Source organism: Ictidomys tridecemlineatus, chromosome 2 (assembly GCF_052094955.1).
Source record: "Ictidomys tridecemlineatus isolate mIctTri1 chromosome 2, mIctTri1.hap1, whole genome shotgun sequence".
NCBI lineage: Eukaryota > Metazoa > Chordata > Mammalia > Rodentia > Sciuridae > Ictidomys > Ictidomys tridecemlineatus.
In genome coordinates, this window is record NC_135478.1 from 188441765 (window position 1) to 188458911 (window position 17147).

Consider the following 17147-nt stretch of genomic DNA (forward strand, 5'->3'; position numbering starts at 1 on the left):
TTCTTATGAAATATCAGTATGTATCTTATTAGACACTTGAAATGATTTTAAAAATAGGCCATGACACTGCCTTGTGGGGGAGAACAAAATTGGGCTCTTATTCTCACATTTCAACTGACATTTTGTGTATGGTTTTCTATTTTTAAATTAATTATTTTAATTAGGTTTATATGACAGAAGAATACATTTTGATTCATGTACACAATGGCAGCACAACTGTACATTTCTATGGCTGTACACAATGTGGTGTCTCACCATATGTGCACTCATACATGTACCTAGGGTAATGATGTCCATCTCATTCCACCATCTTTCCTGCTCCCATTTCCCCTCTCTATGCCTCTCTCCCTTTTGCCCCATCAAAATTCCTCCATTTTCCCCATGTTTCCCCTCAGTATGGATCAGCATCCACTAATCAGAACATTCAACCTTTGGTTTTGGGGGATTGACTTACTTCGCTTAGCATGATATTTTCCACATCCATCCATTTACCTGCAAATGCCATAATTTTATTATCTTTTAATGCTGAGTAATATTCCATTGTACATATATACTATATTTTCTTTATCCATTCATCTAGTGAAAGGCAACTAGGTTGCTTCCACGGTTTATCTATTGTGAATTGAGCTGCTATAAACATTGATGTGACTGCATTACTATAGTATGCTGGAATAGCTGGTTCCATTCCAAGTTTTTTAAGGAATCTCCATTCTGCTGTCCAGTATGTTGCACCAATTTGAAGTCCTACCAGCAATGTATGAGTGTGCCTTTTCCCCCACATCCTCACCAACATTTATTGTTGTCTGTATTTTTGATAACTGCCATTCTGACTGGTGTGAGATGAAATCTTATAGTAGTTTTGATTTGCATTTCTCTAATTACTAGAGATGTTGAACATTTTTTCATATATTTGTTGATTGAATGTATATCTTCTTCTGTGACGTGTCTGTTCAGTTCCTTAGCCCATTTATTGATTGGGTTTTTTGTATTTTTGGTGTTAAGTTTTTTTTAATTCTTTATATATCCTGGAGATTAGTGCTCTATCTGACATGCATGTGACAAAAATTTGCTCCCAAAATGTAGTCTTTCTCTTCACTTCATTGATTATTTCTTTTGTGGAGAAGAAGCTTTTTAGTTTGGGTCCATTGCATTTATTAATTCTTTATTGTATTTCTTGTGCTTTAGGAAGTCTTGTTAAGGAAGTCAGATCCTAGGCTGATGTGATGAAGATTTGGGCCTACATTTTCCTCTACTTGGTCTAACTTCAAACTCTTAAACCATTTACTTCTCTCAATATGTTTTATATTTTTCTGCTTAACCTATCTTTATTCAGGTTGTTGCTCCTGCCATGAATGCCTTCCAAGTTGTACTGGTATTTGTATTTGCAAATCTGCTTCAAGACTCAGAACTACTGCTATGTCATTAATGAAAACATCCCCAGATCCTGATCTCACCTTCTTCCTCTTCTTTCTGTGCCCCATCAGGGTCAGAAATAATCTCACTTCTGAAATTCTAAGATAATCATTTAAAAAATATCCCTAATATTATTTATCATATCCTATATTTGTTCAGAACATTTATGCATATTTAGTTCCCTGATAAGGTTAAAAACATCTTGAGACCAAGAACCACATTTTAATTGATTTATTCCACATATTGTTATGTATTTCTTAGTTTGAGGATATGCACATATACAAAATAATATATGAATGAGTACATAACTAATAAAAGGGAATAGAAAGTATCCCTTTACTTTAATTGTAATAATACTGTAGGCTGAAATGGACAGTCTTTTAACATCACGGTTTAATTATAACTGTTTTTGTAGTCTTAAATTATCCACTATAACTGCTTTTAAGTTGCCTTGAGAAGATGTTATATCAAAGTAAGTTCTGGAGATTGAACCCAGAGCCTTGTGCATGATAGACAAGCACTCTGCCAACTGAGCTATGTCCCCAGCCCAGCTGGTTTTCTATTTGAATGAAATTGATCAAGAATCGTGAGGTTCAGGAGTAGCAATCTGGGTTCTTTAGAGTAGCTAACAGTTTCTGAATTCTTAATTTGTATATTCCATGAAGTTCTAAATACTTACCAGGAATTAAACTACTTTAATCCTCCCAACAAATTATCAACTGTGGGATCTTGGGCAATTTGCTTAGCCTTTCCAAACCCTGATTTCATTTCCAGAGAACGAAAGAGAGGCTTAGAAGATGGATTTGTTTGAGTTCACTCAGTGAGGACTGGAAGGGCCAAGCAAGGACCCAGTCCACTTCCTCACCACTGGCCATGGCTTCTTTTTAGAATTAGCCAGACAAGCAGAGCTGGATGCTCCCAAAGGTACCCTGTAGCCCTCACATTCACTTGCACCATGTGATTCTTCTAAAACTTAAATGCACAAATGGTCATGAATAAGAAATGCATGAATCCTTTTCTAAGCTACCACTCTAATCTTTGAGACTGACCCTTCAAACTAGGTGGCCTATAAATGATTTTTGAAAAGCTCATAACAACTGCTACAATGGCTTCAAATGAAGGTTCTGATGAACTCATGATCTTGAAAACATTGCTATCTCTATAACAAATGTATGACTGAAAAAGGGGTGATAAATCACAAAATAAATGATCACTACACATCAACTTCCCTTTGTGAGAAAAGAAATCAAATACAAATTGATTGAAGATCATTTCAGAAAAAAATAAGCAAAAAAAATGACATACATTAATTTCTTAAAGAACGATTAGAAAGAAATCTTACAAGACAATTTGGCATTCACCAAAACTCTGCACCACAGCCTGAGACCACATAATTCATGAATTTAAGGATGAGGGGGGCAGAGCATGTGGCTTTGGCAAAGCTTATGTTTATAGGAAACACATGGGATTTACAGCTGCTGGATCTGGATGTGAATCCCAGCCCTGTAGTTGTCTAGGAATGTGTGGTCTTGCAAGTTACTTCAACTTATAAACCTCAGTTTCTGCATCTGCTCAAAATGGAATTACTGCCTCATGGCAAGTTATTTGATGGTACAGATAATACCTATGATATGCTTGGACATGAAAGTTTCTCAATAAATTGTAGCTAATAATAACAAGTACAATGGTATTGATAATTTAAAAAAATATATATTGTCACCAGCAGAGAGAGTAGGTGCTAGTTAGGCGCCTCAGCCTGGAGTGGACCCCTTGTTTTGTATCCTTGGCTCTCCTTTCCTCTGGCATTCATATTGTATTTAACAATGATCTCAGTTGATCTCATTCCTCTCATACCATCTACATGCCTTTACTTTAACATCTTAGGCTCTTCCTGAGAGCAAGGTACTTCTCAGCCACACCACAGCTAAAAAGTGGAGCTAACAAATACACTTATGGTGAGGATAAATGGGTTCATCTGTGAAAGCTTAAAATCATATATGACACAGACACATTATAAGAACCAATTAAATGCTAGGAAGTGATGTTGCTGATGTTGTTTTAATCATTTGGTGAAGGTCATTACAGAACCAGGACCAACCATCTGGATAAAAACTGCCCCATATAATGTTGGTTAATAAATTGGAAATAGAAGAGTATGACAATTCTTGGCAGTGAACAAATAGTGTTTCAGACTAATGGCCAGAATAATAAAACACAAGATGTTATCTCAAGGGCAAAACCAAAATTAGGCTGCAGATTATAAGGAGGTTCAATCAATTAACTGGGTAATCCTAGTAGAGACCCAGGGTTTCCAAAGTGCTTCACTATAAGAGGAATTTGAGAATATGAAAGATTTTGAGACTCAAAGCCAAATTTTTTTTTAATGATAAAGAATAATGAGGCAAGGAGAGTACATATTGCTTCCCCCACCCCAAAACAAAACAAAACAAAACAAAACATTTCCTTTTTTCCCTGTGTCTTGCCATTTTTCTAAACTCTTTTTTGCCACGTTTAGAAAAATAGCATTGATCCCACTGCGTCACTTCCCCACATACCACTTAAGACATTCAGCTACCTAAACAAATGCAATGAACAACTGCCATTCTTATAAATCTTCAAAGAAACAGCTATGCAACTAGAGAATCCTGGTTTGCAAAGATAACATATAATCCTGTTGCTTTGGGTGTGGCTTTGTGCAGAGGGATGTAGGGGCTGGAATTCAAACCACTGCCTCCAATATCTCATAGATAAGAATGATGACACTTGAGCCAGGGTGAAGAACAGGGTGTCCCTACAAGCTGTCTGGCCTTCAAACCTTCTGAAGCACCCACTACTTTGCACAGGGCCCGATAAGAGGACAGCAGCCCAGTCAAGGTCCTTTGGGTCTCCAGAAAAAGTAACAGGGAGGAACTTGAAAGAACCCACTTCAGGGTATGGGATGAGGAACAAGAGGCATGTTTTTCAACAGTTGTGAGTGGTTGCAGTGCACCCCTCAAGAACAGTAACTTCAGCAGCCACTTCATTATATTTCTACTGTAAATGATACAGGCCTGAGCCAAGTCAGCACCAAAACTCCCTACAGAATTTAGTGGAGGTTAGGTCATCTGCACTCTATTGACAACTGCTGAACTGAAAACCTCTAACAAGGCATCTCAGCAACAGTATGTGGCCTGCCACTAATGAGGCTCTTTTTCCATGAATAATGAACAAGAACATCATCTCTGTTGCCAGGTACACAACATAAACAAAGCTCAACACAGGCCCTTGATATGGTGAGTTTGTCCATTTGCAACAAAGGAATTTTTCAAAGTGTGAGCCAAGTTTTAGTGGAGGGTGGGACAGGCTGTTGTAACAAATAATACGAACATATGTTATCAGAATCTAATAAATCAGCTTTTGGTTATTGTGGAACAGAGGCTGTGCGATGGGACACAGGGAGACAATGAATAGCTCCAAATGAGTTCATTTCTTTATTTTGCAATCAGTTTTATAACACAGGCTGATGATTTCTGTAATGAACTGAGATCTTCATGAAAGGACTCTTATGAGACGTGTGATCCCCAAGGCACTATTGGTTAAACCTCTATTTCTTACACCTTGATATATCAGGCTGAGTACTGGTCAGCAATGGGATAGGAACACTGGAACCTTGTTGTGGCATTTGGAAAAGTGCACTGCCACCTGAACCCATGGACATAGGACTAGGTTTCTTTGGTATTAAAAGAAGCTTGGGCTTGGTTGTGGCTTAGTGGTAGAGCACTGACCTAGCATGTGTGAGGTACTGGGTTCCATCCTCAGCACCACATAAAAATAAATAAATAAAATAAAGATTCATTGACAACTAAAAATGAATTTAAAGAAGAAGAAGAAGAAGAAGAAGAAGAAGAAGAAGAAGAAGAAGAAGAAGAAGAAGAAGAAGAAGAAGCAGCAGCAGCAGCAGCAGCACAGCTCAATGTGTGGGCACTGTGGCTACAGGAAAGCCCCTTAGCTTAGGCTCTCAAGCTTAGACCACTGTTTAGCAGAACAGGAAAATTCCAGCACGTAAACAGAGAATAAAAGTGAGCTGACATGAAGGCCAAACAGTCTTTATTTTGTTTACTTTAAAGTGTTCCACAGATACTTTTCTTTTTCTAAAATCAGTTCCATACTAGGTAGCACATATCTTCTTACACAGGGTGTTCATGTCCACATAGCAAAACGATGCTATCACTGGCAGAGGGCATTTAGTTCCCACCAATTTAAGCAAAAACAAAAAGTCTCAAAAGGCCTCAATTTCCCTCAACTGTAAGGAAAACAGCTCCGACCCATTTCAGAGATTCCTTATAAAGAATTTTGTGAAATTTTATGAAAAATAAGACCTAAATGAAAGTTTGCCCTACATGCTTGACGAATTCCTGAGACTTTGTGATCTGAAAAATTCTTTAAATGAATTAAACATGCTTACTAAAGAAAGAATATCTTATAAAACAAAAAAAATGATTATGCAATATCAGTAACACTCCATAATATTCATTTTACATGCAAACACATTTATTTCAGGGAGAAAGTCAACAAAATAAGACAGAATAATATGAAGTTCTACAGAACTTCTAATAGCTAGGTCATGACAGGTAATTATACAGATAATTTTTTTGTGTATGGTATTAAGAATTAAACCCAAGACTGCTTTACCCCTGAAATACACTCCTGGTCCTTTTTACTTTTTTTTTTAAGACAGGGGTCTCTCCCAGTAACTGAGGCTGGCAGCAAACTTTCTATCCCCCTGCCTCAGCCTCCCAAGTCACTGTGATTATAGGCATGAGCCATTGTGCCTGACTTATGCAGATAATTTCTGTACAAAGAATCAAATGATGAGTTCACAAATAATGGTAATATGAACAGAAGAGTTTAAAATCTCTAGGACATACCAGTTAATCTTCTGTTTTTTTAAGAACAGCAACCAGAATGGTGAAAAGACTTTAAAGCCCATTCTAAAAAAAAAGAAATGGGGATATTCTGCTAGTGAGGAAAAGACCTAGGGTAAAATAGACAGGATTTTATCTTCAAATATTTACTGAGCTGTCACAAGCACAAGGACTACTAGCTGTTCTATACTGCTCCAGAGGCTCAACATGACCAACAGGTAGTGCTCACAGGAAACCAATGTGGTATCACAGCAAGACCTCTAACAGTCAGTGCTGTCCTAGACCTCTAACACTCTGCTGCCAGCACAGTGACTCCTGACCATGAAGGAGTAAAGCAGAGTGAATATAATGACCTGCTGGGGAGAGAGCACCAGGGGAGTCTGTGGGGAGGACGGAGAGGATTGGGCACAGGCCACATGATGTTTCTGCCCCTACTGAGCATGAATTAATAAAGATTCTATAAAACACCATCATGAGACTGGAGGTGAAATTCTTTGAGAATAGAATTACCTAGCTGCTATGCTACTTGAAATGATCCTTTCAGTTTAATCACTGGGACATGTCAAGAAGAGAGAGAGTTCTCAAGAACATACAAACAGCCAAGGACTCACCGTCATATTTTGCTAAGACTGCCTGAACGTCAGCATATGCTTGAAGTTCCAGAAGGGCTTCTAAAAGATTTTCATGGATGTTGAACATGCTCAGAAGAGGGAACTCCTTCATTAACTAGAAAAGAAGACACCAAGGAATGTACAACATGATGTTTGGATATACACAGTGAAATGATTACTACAGTCAGAACATTTTAAGAAATAAATATTTCTCTTTTTAAAAACATTTTTAAACTTTGTTTTATTAGTTTACTTTTTTATATGGTGCTGAGGATCAAACCCAGTGCCTCACACGTGCTAGGCAAGTGCTCTACCACTGAGCCATGACCCCAGCCCAAATTTTTTAAAAATTTTTGTACTAAGGCTTGAACCCAGGGTCTCATGCATGCTTGGCAAGTGCCCTACCACTGAACTTACATCCCCAGTCCTTTTCTTTTATTTTGAAACAGAGATCCACAAAGTTGCTGAGGCTGACCTGGAACTTTTGAGCCTCCTGACTCAGTTGCTGGGATTACAGACATGTACCACAGAATCAGGTTTCTTATTTTTTTTAAAGCTATTACCGAAGCATAATATTTTTCTAGTATAAAAGTATAATTCATAATACTGGATTATAAGTTTTCACATTATTATGTTTTAAAACCCAAATAATTTTTTTCTATTTTTTCCCTGAAATTTTAGAAAAATGGAATTTCTGGTTATAGTTTAATGTGCTTGTGTGTTTCTGGAGATCAAACTCAGGGAACTACCATGGAGCTATATCCCTATCCCAGAAAAATGGCAGGTTTTTCTTTGTGAGACTCTACTTACAGTGAAGAAAATCCAAAAAAGAAAGATTTTCATAAAAAACTTAAGAAGATGGTCAATAATGACAAAATGTTGTAGAGAAACCAAATAAGGTAAAAGCTAAAAAATAACTCACAGGCTTTCCCAGATCAGTGGTAAGCTTGTTAAAAGCAGTTTGGACGAAATCCAGAGAACAGAAGGATAAGAAATCAGGCACTATTCTTTTGAGCATCCTGCGGGGGGCGGGGCAAAGGTAAGGAGAAAAAAGTAGAAAAGTAGCTAGAAGGTGACACAGTTGAGAGAAAATTTATCAGTAAGGACAGGAGTGGTGGTCAAGAAGGAAGTTCACAAGTTCCTGCCTGGTGGCCTTCTGAAACAGGGAGTACATGGTGGGAGGAAGTTTAAAGATAGGAATGAATTAGTGGCTAATCTAATTCACAAAGGAAAAGAATAATTAGGTAAAAATATAAGGATGGCAAAGGCCATCTCCAGGACCCAACAAATTGCAGACCATGAATTTACAGAGGCTACCACTGCCATGGTTGTTGAGTCCCAGCTAGCAGTGGTCAGCAGTCCAGTGACAGCAAGACATTTAATGATGACATTGATTGTGGGCAGACCAGACTAGGTTCCATGAAAAGTGAAGGAGCAAGAGAGTTGGCTGTAATGGTGAAACAATGGTTAAAGGAATGGCCCAAACCTTCTAGGTTACATGGAGAAGAAGTGAGGTCCAAATGGAGTTAAAATAAATAAAATTAAACTTCATGGGAAAGCAAAGACAAAGAAGAAAGGACCAAGAATTTCACAGTAAAATCTTATCTTAGAGAAAGGTATCTCATTGTAAAAGACGATCAGATCCTTCATAAAGCACTCGTATATTTATGCTCCTCCAAATGGATCAACTGATTTCTACTATAAAGACTTCTAAACAATTGATAATTCTTTTTTATGACAACATCTTTAAAGCAATTATGCTGAGAGAAAAACAGGCTAATCCACTGCCACGGAGGAACTAAGTGGATGCACTGCAGGGACTTCTTCCTTTATTAGGAACATTTACCATATTGTTTTGTTTTTTAAAGCCAAGAATCATTTACCATATCTTTAAAAATAAATAATTTTCTGGAACCCCAAAGAGCATCATATTACCAGTGAAAAACACCTATCAAAATGATCATGTGTTCATGACTGACAGTCTGAATCCCACTGAGGGACCTGCAGTATTTTCATTGTTAGTAATGGAAGTGAATAAGATGACACCAGGCATTGTTGCTGTTCTGAAACCAATAAAAGTATTTCTTGTTCTGGTTTACTTTGATTCTGGCTGACATCACCCTTCAATTTTTTTCTCGCTAATTAAAGTTTGTTAGAATAAAAGCTCTCTGCCACTCAGCAATTGGCAACACAATAAAGGCATTCTCTAAACTGCAACATTTAAACATTTATTGGTTTTGACCAATTCCTCAGGTAACATCAAACTTCAAGGAAAAAAATCGCATTCTGTAATTTTAAAACTGTATTTCCAAATATTAGTTGCTAAAGATTAAAAATTGAGTTTTATTAAAACCCAGTCAGACCCTGTGCACCAACATGGCAGTCTCAGATAACAGAACTTTTGTGAGGAGCTTGAGCAGCTGCTCTTTCACTAGAAGCTTGGACAGAGTATACTGTGCCGCCCCAAAATAATCACCAATGAGAGGCTTTTAAACATGAGGAAGAGCACATGTTGGGGAGTAATCTAATTCATATGACAATTTGGAAACTTAGCTTTCTTTATTTAACATAAACAAGATGGAAGAGTGAACCTTCTGCTATCTCTATCACTCTCCTTAGCCCTTTGTAATGATCTTAGAAACCAAGCCTATGAATGCTCTCCTAGCCTGTTACCTCCCCGCTGCACCACTCACTGTAGCAGCTCTCCCCACAACTCTTCTCCATCTACTGGTCCTGCCCAAAGTATAGCTGACTCAAATCCCTCTTGTGGATACCCTCCAGTCCTCTTCTTGCTTGACCTCTGCACCATTTGACAGTTTGATGAGTTTTTCCTTGAAACTCTTGTCTCTCCCGGCTTCCTTGACACCATTTTCTCCTGGGTTTTTCTGTACAGCACTTGAAGCTCCCCATCACCTGCTACTTAGGAGTAAATCAGTTTTCAGGTTATGTTCCACTTCCTCTTATAAACAGCTGATGTCTAGAATTACTTTTGTATCCAGAGTCTCAGTCTTTATGGGATGGCTCCCACATGCCAACATCCTGCTCCAACCTCTCTACTAAGCTGTCGGATCAATTTATAAATGATCTTCCTGCAGGTCAACCCCTGTGTCCTTAAAGGCAATATACCTAACATTGAATTGATAACTTCCCCTTCTCTAGATTAACCCCTCAAACTTGTTCTTCCTCGTTGGTATTTTCTATTTGGAGAACAGTGCCGTTAATGTGCCTGTCACCCTCTTCTACAACACTACAACCACTTTAGAAGTCCCCCAAATACCTTAATTAATATGTAAAAAGTGCTTATATCTTTCATCAAGTTCATAGAAAGCTGTATATGAAAAAAAATTAAAAATCCTTAAGAATCAGTACTGTCTTGTCTTTTCTCTGATGTGCTGATAATAAGTTAGCTTCTGGCCTTATACTTTGTCTAAATTGCTTAAGTAGCCACCTTAGTTGGCCTGCCTCAGGTTCACCTCTATTGATTAGCTCCTTGCTAATGCAGCAATATTCAAAGGTGAAGTGATTGGACTGTGAAAGCTGTAGCCTCTTCAGTCCATCCTAATTTAAATGAATAGACTGTAGGCAGGTGAGGCATGGCTGGAGTAGGTGAATCAGTGGGGGTGTGCCCTGGATGGATGCACCTTCTCTTCATCAGCCTATCTTCCTGGATGACATGAGGTAAGCAGTTTTCCTCTGCCTCACCCTTGGGCCATGATGTTCTGCCTCATCTTGGGCCCAGAGTAATGGAGACTCTAGACTGAGACCTCTGAAACTGTGAGCCCCAAACACAGTTTTCCTTCTCTAAATTGTTCTTGTTAGGGCATTTTGGTCATGGCAACACACAACCTCTTTCCTATATACCCTTCACAATGCTATCATAAAGGCTTCTAAATATACACACTGGATCCATCATGCCCTGGAGGGCCACAGCTATGCCACTAGACTACAGATGTGGCTAGATCCATCCCAAGGAAATAATCAGATGTGAATACAAATTTACAAATACCTTGTTTATCACATTATTTCTACTAGAAAAAAATGCAAGCATCTTAAATTTTAACCAATTATTAGACACTAAATTATGGTCAGAGTCATCCTCTGGACTATTACATGTAATCAGTAGAATTTCTCAAAGAACTTTTAATAGCATGCCCAGAAATGCTGGAAAACAATGTAACATTAGAAAAAACGGGATACAAACTGTGTTTTGCAATTAGATCATGCTTTTCTTATGTCTTTATGCATAAAACATACTTTGTTAGAAATATACTAAAAAGTTTTAAACAGTGACTATTTAAGTTTTAAACAGTGACTATTTATGGTTGGTGAGATTAAAAGTTTTTTTTTTTAATTTCTTCCATATTTTCTGTATGTTCTAATATTTTTAGAAGCCCTTTGCATACACTAGATACATTGAGGGGGGGGAGAGTGAATATTTTTAAGAATACTGGCTTCATGTCAAATTCAGGATACAATCCAAAATCTTTTGCATGGCAAACAGTCCTCCATGACCAGTCCCTGTCGGCCCCAGCAGCCTTATTTCAGTCACTTCATGCACACTATGCTCCAACAATGGAAAAGCTTTCAGTTTCTTAAAGGTGTCACCTTCACTCATGTTTCTATCTTCCAGCCTCCCAGCCCTAGAGCACTCTCCCTTCTTCCTCCTTAGTCAATCTGACCAACTCAACTTTATGACTCCTTAGCCTGCCCCCAACTATTGACTTTTTACCCTCCATCTGCAAGCGAAGTGCGCCTGACTAAACTACCAGAGTCCTAGTCACAATAGTCTCCTGATCCACCTTCTCCATGAGTGGTCTGGTCAGGGACTGATCCATCATGATGCTCTATACATACTTCATGAATAGAATGTTTTCTTACATTCTATTCCTTTGGGGACATATTCTATGAGTGCTGCCTCAGACCTACTTCAGGCTCTTAGGTTACATATCCCTGAACATGTTGTTCTTCTCTTTATATCTTCCATTATCCACATCTTGGAAAAAAGGTATAGCTAGAAACTGTAAGTTTTGACTCTACATACAGAAGAAATTTCTTTCACAAAAGTGTAAGAAAATATTTACATATTACATATTTACAGCTGCCTACATGTGTAGTTGATGGTCTAGAGAAGTCCCTACCGCTGAAACTCTTTATGCAGAGAGTCCAGTCATAGGTCAAGGATATAGACCTTTCAAATCTTGTAATTCCAGAGTAAAAACAAAAACAAAAAAAATTCCCAGCTCTTAAGCACTACTTTAAGTCCCTTTCTCAGCTCAATGCCAGATCCCTCTTGCCTCTCCAGTCTTCTGCAGGATTCAACTCTACCCTTGTCAGACCAGACTGTTACACAGCATTCCTAGAATTCTTTCTACAGTTACTGGCCACTATGTTTTTGCTCAAGCTGATTTCACCACCTGGAATACCTTTTTCTCTCATTTACAAGGCAGCCTGTCAAAATCACCCCACCCTGCAAAGTACAGATCAAATGCCACCTCCTAAAGTCACAGCAGCATAGAAAGTGAGAGCCAGAAGAGCCCATGGAGATCATCCAAACACCCTCCTCACTTTACAGACAAGCTCTTCCCACCCCCGCCCCACCAAGACACAAGGAAGGCTGCAAATTCAAGTGATTCAGCCAAGGTTAATGCCGGGACAATGATTCAGCCCCAGTCATCAGCACTGCGTCCAACTTTCAACACATCAGACCCCTCCTCTCTGGACTGCCAAGGGCAGGAGAACTAAGCCACTTTGCTTATGCTTCTGATACAATACTTAAATGTCTGCTTTGTACTGTGTTTACATGGATTTAAGAAGTAGCTGTGTCATAGGAAAAAAACCCTGTATTCGGAATTATTTCTGAGTTTAAATCCAACCTCTACCACTTACTACCTGTGTGATTTTGTACAACTTACTCTGGTTTCCTAACCTCCTGGATCTTAGCTCATGTGGCCATCTTCTCAGGTTCTGTCTACCACTCACCCCACTCACACTGCTATTTTCTATGGCTTCTATTATCTTCTGAGATCATTTTATTTGTTTATGTAGCTGAATATTAAATAACCCAAAAGGCAAAACAGAGAAGAATTAAATAGAGAAATAACCGGCAATAGTATTATTAGAGGGATCAACAAACATTTCTAAAAGGGTCAGGGAATAACTATTTTGTGGTTTTTTTAAGCCATATGGTATCTGCCGCAACTACTCAACACCAACATCATTGCTTGAAAGCAGCCATGGATAATATGTAAATAAAAGAGCAAGGTTCTTCTCATAAAACTTTATTTACAGAAATAGGCAACAGGTTAGATTTAGCCCATACGTCTTGGTATGCCAACCCCTTATTCATAGGAATCAGATTCAAAAAACCAAAGAGTTTTAATGAGAGTTTCATAGGGATAATGTACTTTTAAAACATACCATCTCTTACACATAGCTGGTTCAGTAGACTGTAGTACTATGGAAGAAAGCCCACACTAAACCCAACCCAATCCCTTGCCCACCATTTATGCGTCTCTAAGGAGTGACACACTTGAGATAAGCATTGAGTAGGAGGGACTGAATTTCTGTAAATGGGGGACTGAATAGATGAAATGGAGTCTACTCACATGAGCAGCAAAGAAAAAAAAAAAAAGAGCTAGAACTGAACTTCTCTGAATGTGGACAAAACCGAGCAGTTCTGAGTGATGAAATACACTGCAAATATGACACCATTTAATCCAATTTTAAAACGCACATAAGACAAAACCACATGTAGTTTATGGGTACATATTATTAAAATGTATGAAAACAAGCTGAAGAAATTAACGCATGAGCACCATAGAGGAGGGAAAGGATGTGAACGGTAATCACAGGGAGGCTGTCACTTACCTATATTATTTGTTAATTGAAAAGAAGAGGAACAAAAATGCGCTAAATAAATAAATATTATCAGCTTATTACACGTAGTGTTATTTGTTTTTAATTCTAGATAGTACAACTGTTATTTTATGTTATTCTTTATATGCTTTTGTATTTTAAAAGTTTCTTCCTCAAAAATAGTAAGTTCATTAGATGTACTTTTCATGTGTGATTCCTCAGTTCATGAAGAGATCAAATTTAATGAGATGTAGAGTTGTTGTGTTTTCTGTCTTTTGAGGCAAAATTGTATATTCCCACTTGGGGTTTGACTGTATTGCTCCTGAAATTGTTGCTAGCATCTAAAACAAGATGTCTCTGACTAAAGAACATTTAGAGAATTTTCCCCAAAAATATTCTGGGGAAAATAATTTGTTTCAACAGATTTTGACATACCGTATATGAATTCTATAATGATATCAAATTATTGTTAATATTACATGAATCACAGCTTAGTAAGATTTCCACTTCTTAATTCTCTGAGTTGCAGGGAGTAGGTTCATTACAGATTTGGTATGAGGAACTATGTAAATAACTATTTCATCCTGAAGGATAATTCAGAGTTAAACTAACTATAAGTAAGTTTCTCCCTGTCTAATCCTCAGCATTAATATTGGGGTTAGGAATAGATAGACTAATAAAAAAAATTTGTCATAGAATTCCATCTTGTTTCTTACCCTAGAACCACATCAATGACCCCATGCTCATTGTTTTCAAAATAAAAAGGAATGTATTTTTTATGGTTTGGATATGAGGTATCCCACAAATCTGTGTTAATGCAGGAGGTGAAATTATTAAATTATAAGAGTTGTAAACTAATTGGTCCATTCTAATTTGACTGGACTAACTGGTGGTAACTATAGGCAGGTGGGGCATGGCTAAAAGATATGGGTCACTGGGGGTGTGCCCTGAAAGGGTTCGCTATCCTTGTGGCCTCTTCCTCTATCTCCCTGCTTCCTGGCCTCCATGAATAGAGCAGCTTCCCTCTACCAGGCCTTTCTGCTATGATGTTCTGCTTCACCTTGGACCCAGAGGAACAGAGTCAGTAAACCTTGGAGTAAATCTCTGAAGCTGAGAGCCAAAATAAACTTGCTCTCATTTAAGTTTTTTGGTCAGGTATTTTGGTCACAGTAATGCAGAAAGAGAAGTGGGGGAGAGAGAGAGTGTATTTATCATGAGAGAGAAGACACATTTTGGAAGTCAAGAGCATGGCTACCTTTGCAATCAGATCTAGTTTTACGTTCCAGGATGGTGGAGTTTCTGAATCCTGGAGGATGACACCTACTTCACAAGGTACACATGGCTCCCACCCAGACACAGTATGGGGCCATTATCTTTATATGATGTTGACAAAGGTATAGTGCATTTTTGAAATATTGTTTGTTTTGCCATGGTGTGACTAATTTCCTTTTTGTTTTTAGTTGCATAATACCATGCAGTATATCTCTACATGTTTATTTTAAAATAATGTATAAAAATGACTTGGTGACATAATTAGCCTTTCTATTAAGAAAAGACTGCAGTTTCCATATCAAGCTTGAATGAAAGCATATAATAAATACAGAGGCCTGTTTTCTATAAGCTAAGTCATTCTAAATAAATCTTTAAACTCACTCACTATCTAGCATAGTTCTGTTTATTTATTGCTTGCTATCTTCTCCACACTGGTAATTGCTTTCTCCTGGCAGCAAGAAATTTATATGCCCTGTTTTGCCCAAGTATTACAGTTTACGTAGAAGGAAAACACCATCTCTCCTATAATTCCTCTAATACCTATGGGGAAGAACATGGGATGGGCCAAGGATAGAATTTCAGTTTCAATTTTACATCATCTGGCTACTGTCAGTTCAAGTTTATTTCAATGGAAGAATTTGAGGCACTTCTGAGGTTAACATTTATGAGCTCAAATGGGGGGAGAAGAGGAGAGTTAATTCACTGGATTTGAAATACTCTATGGACATAATTTAGAACTACAGTCTGTATGTTTTTTCTCAGCTGACTTACAGGATGAAAACAACAGTTTAAAGCTTTCAAGTTTGATTTGTATCTATTTAAACATTTTATTAGTTTAGCTATTCATGTATTGTTCCTTGAGTGAGAAAAGCAATGGGAAAATTCTTACATATTTTAAGGAAGAGGTAATTAAAAGAGAGCCTTAGCCAGATTCCTACTGAGGTCAATGCAGGCTTAGCCTAATTAAAGTTTATAGAATTTGGCCTGTATTGTATTCAAACAGCAGATACTATTTTCTTATAGTCACAAGTTTGACATTATTTAATTACAGTTTCAGATAAAGGCATAAATAGAAAATAGAAAGGACACTCTATATTACTTGGTTGTTATTTTGTCAGTGATTTTTACTCTCACTATGGGCCATGAAAGGGAAATACTTGCTTACATTAGAGTCCTCAGAGGCCCATGAGAGTTCCATTTACACAGATCACCACAAAATGCAGCCTTGAGAGGATTAAACACACTAATAAGAAAAGTCATTTTCAGAACTAATTCACAGGCAAATATTAAGCCTCATCGATTGAAAAGTAACACATTCAATACCTGATTTGCATGGACATTTAGTGAAATCACCAGTTAACTAGCGCTTCACTGAACCGTCACATTATGTAAAATGCATCCACTAACAAGAACTAAAGATCCCAACAAGGGTTGCAGGCATGAAGATGATCTTAAGCGAGTTCTGTATTTTCCACAGACTCAAAAGACTATCTAAATAATTACCTACTTTTTCCTGTCAAAATTGTGTTCTACTTATTCCAGAAAGGTAATTTGCTTTAAAAGTTTCAGTGAACAAGGCAAACTTTTTGTTTACATAGCTCCTAATAAAAAACACTTTCAGCACAAAACTTCCTCTCCATTTGTTCCTCAATCAACTAAAGATAAAACAAGCACAACCCTGGGCAGAACCTAGAAATCTTCAGAGATTCTCTTCTTTGACCACTGCCTGCCTCAGTGACAGTTTTTTAGCTTACATCTAAGAACTTTCCTTTCCAAAACTTTATCCATATTAGGGGGAAATTTTCCTGTTCCAAACTATGGCAAACTATAATGTCAGGATCCCCCAGAGGAAAAAAAAGAAGTGGCCTTTGTACTGTTTTGGGGAAAAGAAGGGTTAATACCCTCCTCAAAAACTGATGGGCAACACTTTGAGTACAACATTTCTGTCTCATTTGAAATAGCTTAAAATAAGGCTGAAACAGCTGAAAATAGCCCTGAGATCATGAGCAAACCTGGACAATTTGATGCATATTTGAATAGCTTGGAAACAGGCCATGAACAGGAGGACCATAAGCATCTTTCACTCTGTGAT

General features: G+C 37.7%; 1 protein-coding gene and 1 long non-coding RNA gene across 10 annotated transcripts in view; one reads left to right on the forward strand and one right to left on the reverse strand.

The window, feature by feature from the left end:
* The window catches only part of St7 (suppression of tumorigenicity 7), a 261881-nt gene that overhangs the window by 55406 nt on the left and 189328 nt on the right, over nucleotides 1–17147 (reverse strand). For all 9 annotated transcript variants that reach the window (XM_078040323.1, XM_078040322.1, XM_078040324.1 and 6 more), the window contains one exon: nucleotides 6929–7043. In XM_078040323.1, the coding sequence (XP_077896449.1) occupies nucleotides 6929–7043 (115 nt within the window). The remainder of the gene's footprint in view (nucleotides 1–6928; nucleotides 7044–17147) is intronic.
* The window catches only part of LOC144375428 (uncharacterized), a 78895-nt gene that overhangs the window by 41004 nt on the left and 20744 nt on the right, over nucleotides 1–17147 (forward strand). The window lies entirely within an intron of this gene.